This window comes from Eptatretus burgeri, chromosome 3, assembly GCF_056783735.1.
Source record: "Eptatretus burgeri isolate ZD-2024b chromosome 3, Ebu_testis_v1, whole genome shotgun sequence".
Classification (NCBI taxonomy): Eukaryota; Metazoa; Chordata; class Myxini; order Myxiniformes; family Myxinidae; genus Eptatretus; species Eptatretus burgeri.
In genome coordinates, this window is record NC_140963.1 from 85,122,670 (window position 1) to 85,144,916 (window position 22,247).

The 22,247-nt window shown below is 45.7% G+C and overlaps 1 protein-coding gene across 3 annotated transcripts in view; it reads left to right on the forward strand.

Moving 5' to 3' along the window:
- LOC147030347 (uncharacterized) overlaps window positions 1–22,247 on the forward strand; it is a 162,587-nt gene that overhangs the window by 56,829 nt on the left and 83,511 nt on the right. For all 3 annotated transcript variants that reach the window (XM_085874291.1, XM_085874293.1, XM_085874292.1), the window contains 6 exons: window positions 1,357–1,468; window positions 6,619–6,683; window positions 7,016–8,167; window positions 18,053–18,121; window positions 18,243–18,361; window positions 18,752–18,860. In XM_085874291.1, the coding sequence (XP_085730417.1) occupies window positions 1,357–1,468; window positions 6,619–6,683; window positions 7,016–8,167; window positions 18,053–18,121; window positions 18,243–18,361; window positions 18,752–18,860 (1,626 nt within the window). The remainder of the gene's footprint in view (window positions 1–1,356; window positions 1,469–6,618; window positions 6,684–7,015; window positions 8,168–18,052; window positions 18,122–18,242; window positions 18,362–18,751; window positions 18,861–22,247) is intronic.

Here is a 22,247-nt window from a genome sequence, read left to right on the forward strand (position 1 = left end):
GTTGACGATTTCGTAAGTACCAGTCTATGACTGCTTGTTTTTCTCTCTTGGAGGAGCATTTCCCTGTTTTATGGTGGGATAGACAGACAGATAGGCAGACAGACAGACAGCATTAGCCTATTACATTTACAGATTATTATTTTGTAATAACATCAATATTATTACTATGACATTATTATTATGCCATTATCATTATGCAATTATTGTCTGATGAAATTGATTAATCTGTGATTATAATACATTCTACTTCTGGGAGGTGTGTGAATTAGTGTGTGATTATTATATAATCAGCAAATCAGCAACCTATACACCACTCATGTGTAAATATACATGTATATGTACAATTTTCTCCAAATTTCCCTCAAGTGAGTATTCACTAATGCCAACGACTATAAGTAATGGGGTTATGCATCAAGTAAAGGTTACAATTGGGCTGGAAGGGTGTCAATGTTGCATGTCACACTTGAAGCCATGGCAAGGAGAAATCGCATCTGAGGCTCCAAGATATAAGTTATAAACAGTCCATATACAGCCTACATATAATCTGATGGTCAGAAAAATCGGGGATGCATCCATCAATCGTGAAGACTATTTTAAGCACCTTTATTAGTCAAAGATCATTGTGGCCTAGCTAGCGGCCGAGCAAGTCGAGACAGGTCCATTAGTCTCTGGGTGATGCGATAAGCATAGAATGCCTCAAAGACGTTGGGTTTCCTCCAAATTTCATTCAGTTTCGTGTGGAACAGTAGTTTATTGACCGTTTAAAAACGTATTCATACTTTGGACAGAATTAACTGAATAGTTTGTGGTTATAATAATTTTTACTTATGTTAGGTGTGACCCACAAAATGCCTTGAGAGAGCTATTTATACGCCTTAACAGCGAGTTCGTCCAAGGTGGAAACCCCCTTGGCGAGGGGGGAGGGATGAAATTGCTGCAACCTCCGTCGTATGACCCTTCGTTCCTCTGCCAAGTTTAGTTACGATTGGATAAGTCAGGGCCGAATGTATCGGGGGTCAGACAGACATATACCAAATTGTGTATTTAATATGATGGGGCCATATATTTACGGCGTCAGGACAGTTGCAGGATGGGGCCTAAATGAGATTGTGCGAAATGAGAAAATAAAAATTGAGACAAGGAATCGAGAGAAGCGAATTAGGAGAGAGAAAGGCAGGTAGGGGGTGTGTAAGGAGTGGGGAGATTCAAAAAAAATTGATCAAAGACTAAGAGGAGGCAAGGGAAAAGGTATTTATGGAGGATGTGGGGAAGGGGGTGTTCAAAAGTTCTGCCATATTTATCAATGTAATAGATATTTTAATGGGAATATGGACTGACACACCCTACTGTTTGCAGAGAGAGAGTCAAGAGGTACCCTCAGTTGATGAGACTGTTCCACGAATTAGACCAGTAGATGGGTTCTCTGTGAGCAGCATGGAGATTGGTGGGATTTGCCGTCGCCTCATCAGTGAGTGTCTGACTCCACACACCACGTCCAACTCCCACCATGTACTGAGGTCTTATGCACCATGACTCTGCACCACTTCTATGTAGTGTAGTTTGTAAAAGCTTTCTATGTTCTATGACAAGATAAAGCCAATGCTATCAGAGATGCCAACTTTTGGAAATCAGAATTAGGGAGGATTTGCAACCGACACCAAATAATGTGCGCGAAGCGCACATCTCGAGCGCGGAGCGCTCGACCCTTGCGGCGGTGTCCAGGGCCCGCCTTAGGGCCCTGGAAGCTCTGGGGTTCTAGACGCTCTCCAGTGCCCTCTGAGCCCTATTTTGGAGCATTTAACATGTTAAGAATTCCCACTTTTTGAACAAAAAAAGGGGAAAATTGTGCACTTTTTAATGTTACATGTATGTTAATATTAGTAAGTTAGGGGACAATCAAAGATTAACAAAAAGCACAAAAGAAGCAATATTTTTCTTTCCTTACTGGCTGGTACTACTGCTGCTTGCTTTTTCCATGGCAGCTTTGCTGAGTGACAGCTGTGTGGCTCTTTTAGCCCTTCTGATTATGTCTTTGCTGTATTCTCTCTGGTAGCAAGGGGTGCTATGAGCTAGTTTTTCAATTAAGAGAGCTTCCAGGGTTTTGACACTCAAATTGGGACGAAATTCAGTATGATTCTTCCGTACAAGACTGAGTGCCCGCTCACATGATGCGTTCGAATGAGGAATGACCAAGATTCCCTTCATCACTTTGCTCAAATTAGGATACTTCTTGGCACCAGTGCAGGGATCTGTGAGCTGTGAAATCCGATGCCACTGCTCATCCACTCTCACTGTCTCAGTAGCAATTGTAGCTATGGAGGCGTCTGCCTGGTAGTGAGCGAATTCACTCTCAAGACTGTCTATGTCACTATCACCGCCACTGAACAGACAGGGGAATTTCTTGATGAAAAACTCCACACAGTCAAACCCCACTTCTTGGTGTAGCTTAACATCCAGCACCTGAGCATGCTTGGCTAATTCATCATCTAGCGGCCAGGTTTTGAAGATGTAATTGCAGGCTTTCACATAATATGAGCGAACTGCACTGAAGAAACCTTGGATGTCTGACTCACTCAGAGTGAAGGTGGATTTCTTGAGACTCCTTTGTTCCCTTATATACAGTTTGGCATCGTTCCCAATCATGAGGTCCTCATCATTCTTCTGATGATTTCTGTCAGAGAAGGGTACATTTACCAGAGCAACCGATGACACCGATGGTTTCAAAAACCGTACGAAGATATCTTTCAGAAGACCATTCAATTCTCCGTGCAGGAGATGAATACAGGGTTCGTCTCTTTGGAGCAGAAGATTCCCCTTCTCAAAAAGCTTGTTAGCATATCGAAGGAAGAAACAATAGAGTTTTGTTTGTGGAGACAAGAACATCCTGTTGACACGTTTTTCTCTAGATTCCTGCACAGTGTTCGAGGAAGATGCGCTTTTAGTTGTAGAACTCGTAGTACACTTAGCCGCAGGGCGATCACACTTGTGTTTACTGCCAGCAGAAGAGGTCAGACTCGTAGTACCAGATCCAATTTTACGTTTGAGGAGAGAGCTTGAGGTAGGTGCAGCCAAGGAAGAAGACCTCTGATTCGAAGGTTTTGCTGAGCTTCTATCAAGTGATTTGGCAAAAGCAGAACTTAACTTGGGTCCTTCTTTGCCTGTAGATGGGACTATCACAGTCTTTCTCGACTCTGAAGGGATCTGCTTTGTAGATGAACGTGATGAAGGGCCGGTGATGCTACCTGCTCTCAGCATTGGTTTTGGTGCTGTCCCTGCTGTCTTCTTTGCAGCAGATACTGCAGTGGTAGTGGTGAATGCTGCTCCACTAGTGCTTGATCCTGCAGTGCCAGTACTGGCAGTAGATACAGTGCCGTCCTTCTTGCTCGTTGTTAGAGTCTTGGCTACAGTTGGTTGCATTTTTCTTCGTACTTCTTCTTTGAAGAAGAGGCGAAGTGGCTCCCACTGTTCAATCAGCCTGTCTAGGCACTGACCAAGGGACAGCCACCTTGTTGCGACATGCTTCAGAATCTTGTGTGTCGGGGCATCACAGAGTCCTTGCAGTGCTTTCACTCCTTTGACGCGTTTACTACTTTTGTCCAAGTAGTAGTAAATATCGATGAGAAAGTCATCTAATTCAATGGGTAAGGCCTGAGCCGCCTTCTTGGCCGTATTGTGCATCATATGGCAAGGGCATCCCATGATGTAGCACTCTGGATTTTGTTTGTGGATATAAGCAGCGACTCCTTTGTGCTTGCCCACCATGACAGAGGCATTATCAGCACAAAAGGAAACACAATTTCCCCACGGAATTTTCCTGTCACTGAACTCATGATCAAGCAGTTTGAAAATGTTTTCTCCAGTGGAATCTTGTTTGCACGCAGGCAAACTTAGCAAACCTTGCTTCACAATCCCAGCACTGTTGTCATAGTACGAAATCAGGACAGGATATAGCTGGGCCTCACCACTGTCATTGCTACCGTCTGAAGCTAGGCTAAATGGAGCTAGTCTAGCAATATCGGCAATAGATGAAGCAGTAACATTTGACAACTCGCCAATTATTGCTGAAGTTTTTGTTCTTGCACATCCATACTTTGAAGCAACTTTTGAATCTGGAAACATCTTTTGAAATAGAGGTCCAGCATGATCTGAGACTGATATGGGCAAGTTATGTTCCACAATAAATCCACTAAAGAGAAGTTCCGCTCGGGCAACATCCTCTTCCTCGCTTGTCCCTTGTTTGGTGAAATAATTCAGAAGTGTACCGGTATTCGTGCTCGAAGATCTCTCCTTTGCAATGTCTGTGTGCCGTTTGCTTCCAACGTGCTTCCGAATATCATCGCGACCTCCGTGCTCAACTGAAATATCAACGCTGCATACTGTACAATACGCATGATGAATTCCTCTTTCAGACTTTCGAATACACGGGTATTGGAGACTGTATTCGGTCTTGTACTTCTGAGACCATTTCTTGGTCTTCGTAAGCTTCTTTTCTGCCATTTCGTAATCAACATCGAGGGCTTGAAGCATCGGTAACTTCGAAGTCGATGTTCCACAGCTGCAGCGCGACTCGTAGAACTCTCGCGGCTGTTAAACACCGCACGGTGGTCGCGACCGCCGGGCTGGTATGGGGCCCAGCTGCATGCAGTGAGCGTATCGCATGCATATACACTGTGCATACATACCGCATGCACTGTATTGCACACATACCGCATGCACTAAATCTCAGTGCATGATCGCATAAGCGAGATCCAAACCCAATGTTTCGCTGCTCCTCATTTGAATTTGCAATTTTTTATGTACAATTTGGTAGCAGCGAACGTTATGGAGTTACCACATGCTATACGTAGCAGACGATGCTTTTCATTCAATTGTCATACTAGTACATTCTGATTAGTGAACAGTGCAAAAATATCAAAATTTCGGGAGGATAAGGATAGTGATCGTAAGGGCGGGAGTTTGGGTGAATTTTCGGAAGCCTCCCGATGAAATCGGGAGGGTTGGCATCTGTGTGCTATTATATAATGACAATGGTAAGCCCTTTGAGATTATTTGCATGTAAATGCAACAGACGTCAGGTGACTGACTATTCATGCGAGTTACATATTCTCGTGGGACTGAATGAGTTGTAATGCATAAAGAGACAGGTAGCACAAATTAAAGCATCACCGGCATGCACAAAAATCCAGAATGGTCAAGCATGATGAATCTATAATAATAAATGTGTCAGTGTATGTCTCCTAAAGTACAAAACCATGAAACCTAATGACCCAAAACTTTGCACGCATACTAACGAAAGCCCAAGGTGGTGTATGAATAAAAACTAGGGGTTTGAGTTTTTTGAACACCCATTTTGAAGATAATTTAGGGGGTGCTCATCATAAAAAACAACAAAATAAGCCTTCCCAAGATGGTGGCACGCCATCTTGGTCAGCCCTCTATCAGCTCGCTGGGGGTCTTAAGCCACCATTTTGTTCGGCCTGCTCAACAATGCCTTTCCTTGGAACAGGCCGCAACCATTTCTTAAAGATAAAGTGCTGAATTTTTTTCACTTTCCTCACTCAAATCATCGAATGCCTGATCTACATACCGACGAATCACTGTCTACATCGTTTTTGTAAGTGCTATAGTTTTCAAATTTGGAGCTTGGAGTGATGTTATGCATTATATGATGTCATTTTCCACGATGATTTCGGATTTGAGGATCGGATCTTGTGGACTAAATAAGTGTCGAAATCTGGAGTGAAATCTGAAAAATTAAAGAAATCAGTGATTATTATAACTAAGCATATTTATTTATTTATTTAAGAAAGACTGTCATTCCTCCTGCCCTGTCATCTTAATTCATACCTCCATAGAATAGGGTATCACTACTGAGACCTGGGAGACTTGTAGGAAACCCTAAGATTTAAACCATCTGGTTTTAAAATTTCCCCCCATATGACAGACCCCGATTGCCGAAAATTTTCGGCAATTTGAACCAGAAGCATCCCCGGCTTTGCATTGTGGTTCTGGGATTTTAAAAAGAGAGCAGGAAATCTTTAGTATTATGGATTACCGAAAGACTCCTTGTTCACCGCTGTTATGTCTGGATGTATATAGAGCCTCGCAACTCTGAAAACACCATAAAACTTAAAAAGACGAGGAAGAAGATGCCTTCTCTATATTCAGCGAAGCGACGGGTGGGATTTTTACAAAGACCTCAGTGTTCACGCATGTCTTTTTACGGTGTGTGTGTGTGTGTGTGTGTGTGTGTGTGTGTGTGTGTGTGTGTGTGTGTTTTTCAACTTAGCTCCATCTTCTTTACCCCTGCCCTGACATATGTACATAACAAATACATTGCCATGATGTCAGATATCAAAACAGCATCACCGGGCGTCTAATCATTAAGGTTCTGGCTGAATGTTCAATGCACATGCCAAAAGTCACACCTGCAAAAGGAGGTGCTGTTGGTGGCATGATCATGATGAAAAAATAGACCAAATGGCCTCCTGAGACATGTTAGTGTAAAATTGTGATACATGCTGACCTATAATAGCATTTTATATTGGTTTTGCCAATCATAATTGTTCCTAGCATAACTGTGCTCTGCTTATATTCTGTGTTGATGTTCCCAAATAGATATAGAAAGAACGAGCAGCTTACAATCTGACAGCAGTGGCTTTGCTGAAGATCCATGCTCACAGGTACCCTGTGTACTGCTACTCTCCACTGATGTTTTGTTTAACCCAAACAATTCAGTTCAACAAGTTGAACTCCTTGAACGGATAATTCCTTTTCAAAATTGAGATGAACTAAATTTTTCCTTTTAATTGGTGGGCCATAGGTTTTGAATCGGTGGACGAGATGGATTTGAAGCAAGATGTATTAACTGCACTGTCGGATGTGCTCGGGAAAAAAAAATGTTATTTGTGAGATGTACAACCTATCCATTCTGTCTCTGTTTATTGCCATTCTGTACATTTGTGAAACTGTTTATTGAGAGATTCTCTCATGTTGCTGTCTGTTGTTTGTACAGGATGGAGTTCTGAGCTCACAATGTATGGGCAGCAGCATGGACAGCAGTGACAGCCAGCACACTCTCAGTGATTCACAGTCGAGAGTATTATTCCGACCCACATCTCCAGAGCCTAATCCATCACAGCCTATATATTTGCCATCGATCTCTACGCCGAACCAAAACCATCCTGTAAGTTCTCCCCAGCAAGAAGATTGCACACCAGTAGAATTGTCTGTGGTCAAATCCACCAGCGAAACCGAATACCCTCCAAAGGGTACAGCGGACAGCAGGATCGCCAAAAATATGCCCATTCCATCATCGAACCATCTGGGCATCTATGCTTCGATCACTTCCACATCCTACATTCCCACCTCTGTGCGAGAAAAAATAGCGAAAGCTTTTGATAGGGCCACTCAACAAGATGGGAACCAGCATCATGCACCTTGTGAGAATGGAGTAAACATAACAATCGACCCGACAACCCACACTTTTGAAAATGTACGACAAACCAACACAAACTTTACCCATCCTTTAGGCCTCGATGCGAACCTACCATCTAATCCTGTTCTTCAGCATACTATGGAAGGAGTATCCAGTACCTTGGAGGATGCCCCATCTCAGTGTGCCGTGATGAAAGGCAAATTTGAGAAGAATCTTCAGCATCCCATACATGGAACTGTGGTCTCTGATGTTCCACAATATGGCAAAAACATGCCTGACAATGAGAGAGATTATTCACATTTGCATGCACATGGGGCCCAGCAACACAAAGAACTGCACACCTACAAGACACAACTTTTTGTCGAGCTTCAAAAACCAAAAATGGCTGCAAGCAAAGTGCCCAGTTGCACTTCCTACCATCGCCATTGCTGCTGTCACTGCCACAGCTGCAGTTATTGTTGTGATGATTATTGGCGAGTTGATGACAATGAGAATCACCGCATGGGAAGAGTTGCACCACCACGTGTCTCTGTTGACTGTGTTGAGGAGCAGCCATCAGGCCGACACGATGTCCATGCCTTTGATGGCCTCAAAAAATCTAAAGTGCATCATAGAACAAATAACGGTGCTCGGTGCTCGGTGGAATCGCAACCGGGGAATGTTTCTCCAACAGTCAGTGACGTCATGCAGAACATCCAGAAAACTATTGGAAGGGTCAACCTGTCTATGGTGAGCACTCTGCGTCCTGAAACTAAACAATTGGGATGCAGTTGCTTTGAAATGATTTGCTTGCTGTAAGACATAATTTCTCATTATTGCCATTTTATCTGAATTGGAACAAAAGTTACATTTGGAAAACTGAGAATTACTACACGTGATTTTTGTAATATATTTTTGTGCTTCACATCCTCACATGAAACGATACATCATTAGGCAGCAAATTCAGCTTCAATTAAATTTCCGAGTAATTTCTGTGGATGGAGATGCGTCTTGTCCACGTTTTTATTCTTGGTGAAAAGCTTGTGAACGAAAGATGAACTTCTGGGGAAGGAAGGGGTACATGGGATTGTGGGGAGTGGTAGGGTCAGGTCAGGTATGGGAGCATGTGCCAGAACAGCGCGTCGCTGCGTCCACTTTCCGCCGGTACTCCAGGGGCCTCCGTCTGGCCATCCCCCAGGCAGATGCCAGGCCCATCCCCATCTCCTTGAGATGATGGTCAACCTGCTGCAACCATGAGGCACGTGGTCGGCCCACTGGCCTCCTCCACTCATGAGACTCCCTCGCTGAGAGAATCCGGTAAGCAGGATCAGCGTCAGGAAAACGAGCCACATGTCCATACAGCCGCAACTGACGCTCACGGACTATGCAGGTAACAAATCTCATCCGAGTCTCTCTCAGCAACCGCTCGTTGGATACAAAATCTGACCAGCGATAGCCAAGGATTCTCCGAAGAGACCTGGTACCAAAGGAATTAAGTCTCCGTCTCAGATCCTTGGTCAGAGTCCAAGTCTCGCACCCATAGAGCAAGACTGGAAGTACCAAGGACCTGAAGACTCGGACTTTCGTCCTCCCGCACAGGTACCGGCAGCGCCACACCCCATGATCCAGTGAATCCATGACTCCCCAGGCCCGACCCAGACGTCTATTGACCTCTGACTCGCAGCCAGCAGAGACATGAATATCACTGCCAAGGTAAGTGAATCTCTCCACGACCTCAACATCCTCACCACAAACAGACACAGACAGGACAGCAGCATCCAAGATGTCACCGAAAGCCTGGATCTTAGTTTTGACCCAAGAAACCCGTAATCCCAGCGGCTCCGACTCCTCATTCAGCACCTCGAGGGCCCCCAAAAGGATGTCTAAAGTCTCCGCAAAGATGACTGCATCGTCTGCAAAATCAAGGTCCGAGATCTTGACATTCCCAAACGATGCACCGCAACTTGATCTCTCCGACATCCTCCCTAAAATCCAGTCCATACAAGTGCTGAAAAGTGTGGGGGCAAGTACACATCCCTGACGAACTCCAGTAACAACTGGAAATAAGTCAGAGGTGGTACCACCACACTTCACAGCACTCTCAGTACCAGAGTAGAGTTCAGACATCAGATTGATCAGTTTTGGTGGCACCCCACGAAGACCAAGAATCCTCCAGAGGACATCCCGATTCACTGAATCGAACGCTTTACAGAGATCAACATAGGCTGCAAGCAGCCCCTGCCGAAACTCTCGTCTGCGTTCGGTGAGGACACGAAGTGCAAGGATACGGTCAATCGTTGACCTCTTTGGTGTAAAGCCTGACTGCTCTGGATGCTGGTGCTCAAGCAGATGGTGGCGAACCCTATCAAGAATTATCCGAGCAAAGACCTTGCCCGGCACTAAGAGCAGCGTCACCCCTCGGTAGTTGTTGCAGTCTTGGCGATCACCCTTCCCTTTCCAGAGAGGGACAACAAGGCCCCTCTTCCAGTCAGTTGGGATGATGCCTGTGTTCCAGGCAGAGCACAAAACTGCATGCAACGACACGAGTGCAGCATATCCACCAGCCTTGAGAAGTTCGGCATGTATGCCACAGATCCCTGGAGCTTTGCCCCGTTTCAACTGGTTCACCGCAGCCCGTGTTTCCACAAGCGAAGGTGGACCACAGTTGATTTGAGGGTCAGCATCAGGGATTGTAACACCCTTGACGTCCAACTCGACAGCTGGGGGATCAGCCTGGTACAACCGCTCAAAGTAACCGGCCCAGCGGGCCTTCACTTCAGACTCCTCTGTCAAGAGCCTACCACTCTCTGCTCGAACTGCAGTGCTCCGAGGGATGGGCTTGGATGAACGTAATGCGCGAATTCCCCTGTAAGCGGGACGAGAATCACCTGTCCACAGGTGATGCTCTACCCCCTCACAGATTCCTCGCACATAGGCCTCCTTGTCCACCCTCAGTGCACGTACAGTTTTACGCCTCAGCTCCCTGAACAGCTCAGCTCTGCCATTCAGCCTGGCCCTGCGACTCTGATCAATGGTATCCAGTGTCCCTCGAGAGACAAAATTCTTCTTTGCCCTGCGGTGAGTTCCAAGACATCCACCGGCAACATCAAGGACGGTGGTCTTGAAGGCGCTCCACAACTCTTCAGGACCCCCCAAATCACCCAGACCCCCCAAGTGTCCACTCAGCCTGTTCGCAAACTCCTCAGCTACTCTCTCATCCCTGAGCTTAGCAACATCCAGCCTAGGCTGGGATGGTACCATTCTCCAGGATTTAAGGTGCAGCTTTAGAGTTGCTACAACAAGCCTGTGGTCAGTATTGAGGAACTGAGCACTCCGGTAGACCCTGCAGTTCTGGATCATCCTCCAACGACCGTCAATGAGGACATGGTCAATCTCCTTTGCCACACCGCCAGCGTTGGAATACCAAGTCCAGCGATGAGCTTGTGGGCGCTGAAACCATGAACCAGCCACCCTAAGTCCATGACTTCTTGCAAAGTCAAGGAACTTAGTGCTATTCTGGTTCATAGTTCCTGACCCATGGGGACCAACACACACCTCAAAACCATCCCTATCAGTTCCAGTCGATGCATTGAAATCCCCCAAGACTAGAAGTGTATCTCGTCTGGGGCACTGATCAACCACAGACTCGAGTGTGGCGTAGAATGCATCCTTCACGGTGAGATCACTCGCCTCAGTCGGAGCATAAACAGAGACCAGGGAAATGACACCTAAGGAGTGACGAATCCTTAATCTCATAATACGCTCGTTGACCGGTGTTACCTCAATTATCATTGGGGTCAGTTTATTGGACACAGCTACAGCAACTCCTTGGGTATGGTAACCATCAGAGCGACCAGACCAATAGTAGGTGTAACCACCCACCATTATCTCTCCGCAATCCGGTCTCCGAACCTCAGAGAGAGCTGCAATCCCGATGTCCAAACACTTGAGCTCAGATGATAACAGAGACAGGTGATCATCCTCTCTTAGGGATAGGACATTCCAGGCACCCACCCGAAGGGACCGCCTCAGGTTAACCCAAGGAGACCGCCGTCTGGTGGACGACACCTCAGCACCACTCCGACACTCTCACGCAATCTGACCCAGGGATGTTACCCCGTGGTTTCCCTCCGATCAAAGATTGGGGGTCCCGAAGGCTTTGCCCCAATCCCGTCATCCGGTGAGCTGCCCTGCGAAGGGAAGCTGCACAGGAGGTACTCCCACGGAGTGGGTTTTCAGATTTTTTTGCGTTTTTACGTTTTGCGGAATGAAGGGTTTTACGGTGGCTGGAGTGCAAATCCTGCCACCAACCTCCTAATAAGAAGTAACCCAACTGCAGGAGGACGTCTGCAGACACAGTTGGGCACTAGATATGGATGGCCGTTGGCTCACAAGGAGCTCCTCCGCTCTTTGACAGGTTTTGTTTTTAATCCTGCTGGGTGTCCATATCCAAACACCCCCCTCACCACAAAACCTGGTGGGGGAGACGGTTTAGTCGCCGACAACCCGACTATGGAACAGGTGAGTACAGGTTTACATGGTACCTGTAGCAGGTCACAGATCGAACCTGACCTGACTCAAAGGTGGTAGGGTGACACAACAGCATTGAACCAATAATAGAACAGAGGGGAACAGGTGGATAAACAGACAGGGATCTGATGGAGATATGTAGACAAATTGCAATGACCAAGAGGTGATTACTGTGAGTGACACATGTGAAGTTACATTTGTGTTTTTCCTTTCATGGTTGGTTGTGGAAAAGGGGGGGGGGTGTGGCATGGCCCCGGTCATCTATTTGATCATCTTAATAATGTGCCCTGGCTCCTTTGGTCCTAATGACCCATTTGCTGTGATTATATTTGTAAGAAGACCAAGTGGTATAACCTGCCCAGTTGCACTTTCGACCTTAAGGCCAAGTGGTTTAATCGGCCAAGCCACATTTCCAACCTGGTCTCCAAAGCCAGTCGCCGACTGGGAATCCTCCGTCGTGCAGTCCTTCCTCGGCCCACCTGAGCTCCTGACCACATACAAAGCTCTCCTCCTCCTGATGGAGTACTGCTCTCCCCTCTGGGCTGGTGCTCCTGCCTCCCACCACCTTTCTCGGCTTCACGCTGTGGAAACCAAGCCATTTTGGATCATTGGCATCTCCCGCGATGAGGCTGTCTTTGGGCCTCTAACTCTCCCACCGCAGGCAGGTCTGTGGTCTCTCTGTCTTCTACTGTCTCCTCTTTTTTTTTTTGTATACCTTGTCAAGGCTCGTATGAGAGCTAACACACAACTCACAGCAAGGGGGCATGAGACAAGAGGGGCAGGAGTGGGAGGGACAAAACAGTGGGGAACAAACACATAAGGTGAACTGTGGAATGGAGAGGGATGGGAGGGGACTGGGAACATGGTGAAGAGAAGATGGACATTACAGGGACTTTCAGGAAGGAAAGCAGGGGAATTGAAGGAAGTGGGCTTGGGTGGATTATCGGGGGTAGAAAAGATCGAGGATTTAGATGGGGGATGATAAGAGGTGGTGGTGAACAGCTGTTTTGAAAGCCTGGAGGGAAGAATGGGAATGAATAGAGTGTGGAAGTTTATTCCAAAGGCAGGGAAAAAAGAGGAATGAAAGAGTGAAGATGAGCAGTGATTCGTGATTTTGGTAGTTTTACCAGAAGGGGGTTGTTGGCGGACCTTGAGCGCCCTGTGGAAATGTGGTGGGGACAAATCGCAGAGAGAGCAGGGGGGCAAGGCTGGAGAGGAGTCTGTAGAAGACAGAAAGACCACCGACCAACCTGCGGTGATTGAGTGAGAGGCCCAAAGACTCAGCTTCATTGCGGGAGATGCCGATGATCCTTAATGCCCTGGTTTCGACAGCGTGAAGCCGAGAAAGGTGGGAGGCAGGAGCATCAGCCCAGAGGGGAGAGCAGTACTCCATCAGGCTATGGACAAAAGCTTTGTAAGTGGTCAGGAGCTCAAGAGGGCCGAGGAAGGACTTTGCACGACGGAGGATTCCCAGTCGGCGACTGGCTTTTGAGGCGAGGTTGGAAATGTGACTTTCCCAGGAAAGGTCATGGCAGATCGTGAGACCCAGAAGCTTGAAAGATAAGACTTCTTCCAGAGGATTGTTGAGAAAGTGGATGGGGGGGGGGGTTCTAAACTGTCCTTTCGAAGAGACATAGTGAGAGTGTGAGATTTGTCTGGATTGAAAGACATGTTCCACGTGTTGGACCAGTTTGTGATTTTATCCAGATCTGCAGTGAGTGAAGAAGCTGCTGCTTGCCGGTCTGAGGGATGACAGATGTTACGGCAGAGGGTGGAGTCGTCGGCAAAGAGAAATAGAGGATTTTCCAGAGAGTCGGAGAGATCATTGATGAAAACCAGAAAAAGAACAGGGCACAGAACGCTACCTTGAGGAACTCCAGCCTGGACAGGAAGAGGGGATGAAAGAACTCCATTTAGGGCCACACGTTGACTGCGACAGGAGAGGAAGTCTGTGAGCCATGAGTGGAGATGGCCTTGAATACCATGGGAAGAGAGTTTGGTGAGTAGTGCAGGGTGCCAGTCTGTGTCAAAAGTACGTGATATGTCCAGGGATACGGCTCGGATTTCCTGTCCGGCATTGATGACCTCCATCCATTGATGGGAGAGCAGAAGCAGCATATCCAGGGTAGAGTGACCTGGTCTGAAACCAAATTGATGATCGGAAATCAAGCCATTGGAGAAGAGGAAGGATTTCATGTCTGAAGCGATGATGGATTCCATAACCTTGCTGATGATTGGGAGAAGGCTGATTGGTCTGTAGTTGCAGGGATCTGTTTTTGCACCTTTTTTATGCAGGGCAGTGATGTTCGCAGATTTCCAAGCAGATGGCAGATGACCTTGGGCAAATAAGAGGGTGAATAGAACAGAGATAGGGTGAGCAAGAGCAGAAGAGCAGGCTTTGAGGACACGTGGGCTGATGCCGTCTGGACCGGTTGCAGAATCTGAGTCGAGGTTTGAAAGCAAGCTCTCCACCTTGTCAGGAGAAAAGGATACAGAGTCCAGGGACAGTTGGATGCGACTGGGTAAGGTGGGTAGAGAAAGTGATGGGTTTTGGACATAAGATTTAGCTGCAAACACCAAGTTTAGACATTCAGCTTTATCACGTGCGGTATCAGCAGTGCGGCCATTTGAGGTAAGTGAGGGGATGGAGGGGGGAACATACACCAGAAACAGATTTGATTAAACGCCACCAGGATTTTGAGGAGGGAGAGAGGTTTGAGAGTTCAGACTTGAGATGAGAAAGATGTTGTTTTCTGGCTCTCCTGAGGGTAGATACACACTTGTTCCAAGCTTCATGGAAGGAACTGAGATTGCCCTCAGTTGGGTTTGCTTTCCATGAGGCAAAGGCAAGTTGTTTCAGGACAACTGCCTCGCCACAAGCTTCAGTAAACCAAGGGCGGGAGGAAGGGGAGGACAACTGAACACGCGAGGGGATAAATCTGTGCATGAGGGAGAGCAAGTTTCTTTGAAAGAATTCCCAGGATGAGTTGATGTTTTCAAAAGTAGTGATAGGATACCAGTCTGTAAGTTTGATGGCTGCTCGGAGACCCTGCCAGTCGGCTTGAGTGAAATGCCATACTCGACGGCGGTGAGGTGGTTCTCTGATAACAGCCAGAGAGATGTCCACTTTGACAAGGACGTGGTCAGAAGAACCGATTGGAGCAGAGGAAGAGCAGCAGATATTGTCAGGGAAATTTGTCAAAATCAGATCCAGAAGAGATGGAGCACCATTGGTTGAGATCCGGGTCGGGAAGTTGACCGATTGAGTCAGTCCCAATGAGTCGCAGAAAGCTTTTTCTGAGGTGCCATGACAGGTGAGAGGTACCCACACCTAGCCAACTGGCGTGATGACAATTGAAGTCACCACATATGAGGAAGAGAGTTTGGATGAGAAGATAGATGGTCCATGTTTTCGGATAGTGAGGTGTAGATGGAGTCATCACTGTTCGGTGGATGGCACAGTACACATATAAACATGAGGTGGGAGTGGAGGGGAAGCCGTAGCCAGAGGTATTCCTGGGGGTGTGGGGAGTGAGGGCAGTGCATGGAGAGTGAGGAATAGAGACTTTGATGAAGAGAGCAACACCTCCACCAGGACGAGGCTCAGGTCTGTCATACCGGAGGAGGGAGTAACTGGGGAGAGATACTTGGGAGTCAGACACGTCTTGGGAGAGGAAAGTTTCTGTTAGGCAGATTATGTCTCTCTGGTCTCGCCCCTCCCCCCCCCCCCCGCTCTGTCTGCGATTTGTCCCCACCATATTTCCGAAGGGCGCTCAAGGTCACCAACATCCCCCTTCTGGTAAAACTACCAAAATCATGAATCACTGCTCACCTTCACATTTTCGTTCCTCTTTTTTTTTCCCCGCATTTGGAATAAACTCCCTCACTCTATTCTTTCCCATTCTTCCCTCCAGGCCTTCAAAGCAGCTGTTCACCACCACCTCTTATCATCCCCCATCCAAATCCTCGATCTTTTCTACCCCCGTTAATCAACCCTAAACCCACCTCTTTCAAATTCCCTGCTTTCCTTCCTGAAAGTCCCTGTAGTGTCCATCTTGTTTACCCCGTGTTCCCTGCCCCAACCCTCTCCTTTCCACAGATCTCCTCATGTCTCTGTTCCCCACTGTTTTGTCCTTCCCACTCCCGCCCCTCTTGTCTCATGTCCCCCTTGCTGTGCGTTGTGTGTTGGCGCTCAAACAAACCTCGACAAGGTATACAAAAAAAACCCTTGCATTGATGATCGTTCATGTTACACTGCATGGTGATCTGCTTTTTAAATATGGACAAAGAGCAAGGATTGCACAATGCCAGCTGAACAAAAATAAACGATTTTGTTGAACTGCAAACACACCATCATCTTTCAGCAGACAATGACTTGGGCATGGAGCAGGGAGAGCGAGGATGAAAGGGAGGGAATTGGGTGAAGTTTGGCTGACAGTTCGTCCAGTAGGTTGTCAGAATGCCAGATGCCAGATACCACTCAACCACATGGGAGCTGCTATCCAGAACATCACCAGCAGTATGCGTGAGGGCATGACGTGCACATGCTACGGTCACTCACAGGATGTCCTGAGAATGGGCGTCTTCAGTGACAGAAACACCGCTTGCAACAGGTTGCTTCACCTGGAGCTTGCCTCAATGTTACTGACTATACAAACCCATAGTAATGGGATGCTGCCAGCCAGTGCTCTAACCCCTGACTCGAGCAGAAATCTGTAGTGCATCTCTTCGGCTGCGGATGCTTTTGTATTCCATAAATGTTTTTCCTCCCTGACCTCTTGTTTGTCCTCTGCTCTGGCATGGTTCTCCATTGCAAGTGAATATCCTCAGGCTGACTTCACCAGTTCTGACCAGCTTTTCGCGGTACCTCACTATGGGCTCACCCGATACGTACCCCCGAAGTTGAGGTGTATGTGTGTTGTTCCTTCCCCCTCACTGGGATATGGCAAAGACCCAGCACATTTGTGCTTGCCAATTTGCATTTACATTGGAGATTTAAATAGTTTGCATCATTTCCATGGTGTTTTGCCTGAAGCATCTCAACAGCTGGTTTTGAGCAATTGATTGACATCAATGTGGTGTTCTCAAGTCCCAGCAGTGAAGGCCACAGTTCCGACACAATATATGAGCACATGCCATTGGCCTAATGATTTATTTCCATGTATTGGCCTTGAATATAATTGATGTTGGCCACCAAGACAGGCCACTGAAAATTCCTTCTCAGTGGAATCTTTTTTGGCCTTAAACTCCACAACGTCCCAGACACGTAAACAACTTTTCATGAATGGCACCACATGTAAATTCATAAAGGTGTTACAGAGACAAAAATTACTGGGAAAAACCACTGAAGTTGCATTTGCTAAACAATGGGCACTTTGTTCACATAAGGATATCATCTCATTAAAAAAAAAAATTGTATTTTTTTTTGTTTTGTTTTTTTACAGGATTTAAGGCTTGTAGTGGAACTGCCACATGCACATCCAACACACATGGAAATGCAGACAGACGAGACAACACAGGACTGTTAGACAAAACAAACAGCCACTGAACTTGGGGCACTCTGGGTACCAGTGACTTCACAACAATGCTGCCTTTCTCGCCACTCTCAGTGGGGGCATTTTATATGAAGCATTTCCTCTTCCCCATGGATGCCAGCCTATGGGGATTGTCGAAGCTCTTATCCTTTTAAATGGTAAATGTCGAGCAAGGAAGCAGCACATATGTTCAATGAACCCCTGACCTACCAGACTTGGAGCGGATGCTCTTACCATTACACTACTGCGTCTGGTTCTTCTTCCTCTAACGTCAGCTCTCAGTTGATATTGATCAGCTCAGTCTCCAGTCCTCTTGACCAAGCATTGCTGTGTGCAGTTCCTCTGTCTCCAAGCCATCCCTCTTCAACATGTTGGTGTCGTTGAGACCTGGTCTCATCGACATCAACATGACATGAATCAAATCAACATAAGGACTGAAAGCAAATTAATATTATAATAATCACGTTTTGTCATCGGTTTAAAATTTTTGAGTTTTGTTCCTTTAATAATAGACTGGAACTCGGTTCTTATATGTTCAATGATGCCAATTTTGATGTTGTTCCTTTCACAGGGATTGCTCTCTGAGGTTGTGCAGTGTGAACCAGATAGTGCAAGATCACGAAGAGTCATGAACTTGGAGGTTCGCATCACTTCCTCTCCAGCATAAACCCAGGACTATCACTCGGATCATGATATCCGAGTAATTGGTAAACAATTATATTTGGCTGCGATGCTGACAATCATCCTACTTGTTCCCTCAGCTTGCACTGAGTGACACAATGAGTGCTATCGAGAGTGCTCACATCCTACAAGTCGAACTGAGTGGCATGCAGGCCCATATGGAGCAACAGGAAGAGTCAGCCATACCTCTGCTGGGCAGGCAAGATATAGCTCACTGTGTTGCATGTCAGCCATCTTGGAAACCGATGTCACAAATGTCGTGTATAATCACTACATTGCACACATCACAAGGACGTTACTGTGATATGGTATAAATGTGTAAATATAAGGAAAAGTTATGGTTTATAGGAAAGTATTTTGCAAAGCAAATGATAAATTACATAATAAATGGGTGAACATAAATCAATGGAGAATGGATCAACCATAAATGTTTAGGTGAACTTGGCAGAAAGCAATGGAAAGAGACCATTTAAAATGGAAGATTGATTGTGTGGACCTTTATGGAGATGATGATGTACACACCTTTTGTTTGCAATTGTTGATTACATTCAGACAATTTAGCTTGTCGTTTTGGTGAATGTGATCTTAGTGAGGAATTCAAGGAACTGGCACTTCTACGTGAGCTTGTACGGAGAGAGCTACATGAGGTCCAGATGGCGATGCAGGAACGGACATCGATCTTGCAGTTCCACTTTCAGGTACTTGGAACAACATGTCTATTTGCTTGTTCATAACCCTTTTTCTTGCTTCGTTTTTTTTGTAGCATAATTAATAATTGCTCCTTCCAGAATCCATTGTCAAATCAAGGATAAATATAAGAAACTGAAATACAGATTGTCAGCACCCTTGCCAAATGCCTACTCTAATTACCTGCAAGGGGCATTGTATTAATGGCACTGCTGCACCGCCAGCAAGTTATGTTAGTCATCCCCCAGACATTTTAAAGTTGAAGTAAAAAAGAAAAAAACCGGAATTTTTTGGTTTATCTGGAATTGGAATTCCATATAAGGTCTTGTCATTGTGCAACATGTGTCCGTCTGTCCATCCATCCGTCCGTCCGTCTCCTATTTCGACTTCTCCGGCCAAACCGCTTGGCCGATCTGGCTGAAATTTGGCAGCAACGTTCTGCTCCGAATAGTCCATGAGCCAGATATCAAAAATGAACTGTTGACTACAAAATTGAGGGACTAAAAGCCACTATGCTTTTCAGTTAAGGCCCAGTCACACCTTGACGTTTTAGCCAACGTATGCCGATTTTTCAAAAATTTTTCTAAAACGCTGGCACACGTTGAATACGTTATGGGTAAGTTTTGATAACATTGAGAGCACGCTGAAAAACACTGCCATACGTCGTTGTACGCTGGCTTTAAACGTTGTACTTTTTGGTTGTCCTCAAATTTTTGCATGCTTGAAATTTCACGACGTATGCCGGCGTATGACTCACACGTTCCGCTACGCTGGCCACAAGTTGTATGCACGGTCTGCGATCGTTGACAGACGTCAACACATGCTACTTGTAAGTTAATCATAAGTTGAGACACGCCGAGGTAATGTTTAGCGTACCCGAAACTTATTTCTAACCTATGATTAACGTGTTGTTGGCACGTTACGCGATCGTTGCCACACGTCGACAGACGTTACTTTTCAGTTACTCATAGGCTGAAAGACGTCGGTATAATGGATCGTCCTTGCGTCAGCGTCCACGGCCACGGCCAGGACACTTATTTGCAGCATTCTTCAAACTTTTCTTCGGCATGACGAGGATGGTCACACTTCGATGTCGAGCTTGGCAATGATGCCAATTGTCCATCGGCAGCGTCTATTTAAAATAGTCGAGTTTGAGCGTTTTAACACGTTCAGAAGAACCGCTTCAAATTTCCAAACCCCAGCGTCAAAAAACAAAGGCGAGTGACAGCAATTTAAATCGTTCATTGCAAACAATGAAAATAGTTGAGTGGTACCGTTTAAAAGTCGTTGAGTGTAAAAAAATCCAATTGTTGAGCGCAAGCGTCTACTTTCAATAGTGGAGTTTGAGCGATTTAGCAAGTTCAATAGAAACGATTAAAATTTTCGAGCGCCAGCGTCAAAAAACAACGGCGAGTGACAGCAATTTAAATCGTTCATTGTAAACAATGAAAATAGTTGAGTGGTACCGTTTAAAAGTCGTTGAGTGTAAAAAAAAAAATCCAATTGTTGAGCGCAAGCGTCTACTTTCAATAGTGGAGATGCAGCCATTTAAATCGTTGAGTGGCAGCCTATGAATAGCAAACCCCACGTCACCGGCAAATATAAACTGCCGCACGATATGGATAAGTTAGGCTATCGTTGGGCATAGTTTGTGAACGCCGGCTACACGATAATTATTCGTTGGTATACCGTATCTATAAGTTATCGAAGCGCTCTATGCACATTATTAGTTCATTGTGCATTTGTCCAACCCGTTATGAATAGACCTAAATCGTAAAAACAAGCCATAGCTAATTGTTGAAAAAGCCCCATAAAAAATTAGCCGCGAAGAACTTCGAACAATGGTGCAAAGATGTCTCCTACCCGTGGACACGCGGACGCAAGGAGGATCCATCATAACCCACACCCTCCCCCTCACACTCACCTACTACTGCCAACATGAACAAACTACTACTAATACGAATACTGATACTGATACTGTTACTGCTGACATGGACATCGACTCAAAAAGGACTCGAAAACACTGTTGGGTTCCCCTTTTATGAACACCATTCTTATATACCAATTCCCAAAATCGCTGGGAACACGTCTTTATATGGCAGTTGTAAGTTATAAACACGTTCATTTATTTTTTCGTCGACCGGAATACGTCATTGGAATTCGTCTACATACGTCAATGTGTGTTGGGACTACGTAAAGAATTGGTTCAAAGCACGTCAAACATAAGTTAGAAATAAGTTTCGCGTAAAAAAGACATTACCGCGACATGTTTCGACTTATGAGTAGCTTATAAGTAGCCTTTGTGGACGTGTGTAAGCGTCCGCATATCGTGTGTACAACTTATTCCCATCGCATGATTTTAAACATTTTGAACATGTTTAAAATTTCTTGACGTACTCTACTTACTACGACGTATGATAGCGTACTTTAGCGTTCTACTCAAGTATACCAAACTTACTCATACCGTATTTGACGTGCCCCAACGTTTTAGACACATTTTTCTTAGGTCGGCATACGCTGGCAAGATCGCCAAGGTGTGACTGCGATGTTGACACTTCCATTTCTAAGGCAGTTATGATTCGAATCGTTGTGCGTCGGCCTTTTAATAGGCTACGTCACGACATCGTCAGCGATGCGTGCAACGCGCTATGCCGAAGTTAGACTATCGTTGGGCATAGGTTGTGTAGGCCGACAACAGGTTCAGCATTCGTTGGTATAAGTTATCTATAACACAACGAAACGTTCTGTGTCTGTTACTAATGCGTTATACATAAGACCAAGTCGCTATGAATACGTCCGAATCTTTAAAAAAAAACATCAAAAGTTCAACGTAAGCCAGCGTTTTACATACATTTTAATACGTTGCCATCGCTGGCTAAAATGTCAAGGTGTGACTGGGCCTTTACCTTGATGTCTGTGGAGTATGGAATCGTGTGATGGACGCTTCTCATGCCCAGCTCAATGGTATTTTGGCTGCCATCTTTAAAAATGGCTGCCACTTTACAATGACCTTGATGTGTATATATATATATATATATATATATATATATATATATATATATATATATATATATATATATATATATATATATATATATATATATATATATAATGACCGTTTTTACAGCCATTTTTCCCTGCTGTGCAGGGGTTTTGGCTTTTTCTTGAGGCATTTTTTTTTTATGGCCGGATGCCCTTCCTGACGCCAACCCTGGTCGCCTCTTACGACACACAGGGATATGGTACACCTATTTTAACCGGGGCATACACCAGTACACTGGCACTCATTTTGCCGACCTCGGAAGGATGATAGGCTGAGTCAACCCCCTGGTGTTAATTCAGCAGCCAACGGGGCTTGAACTCAGGACCCTGGGATCCCAAGCCGCGACCCTAACCAC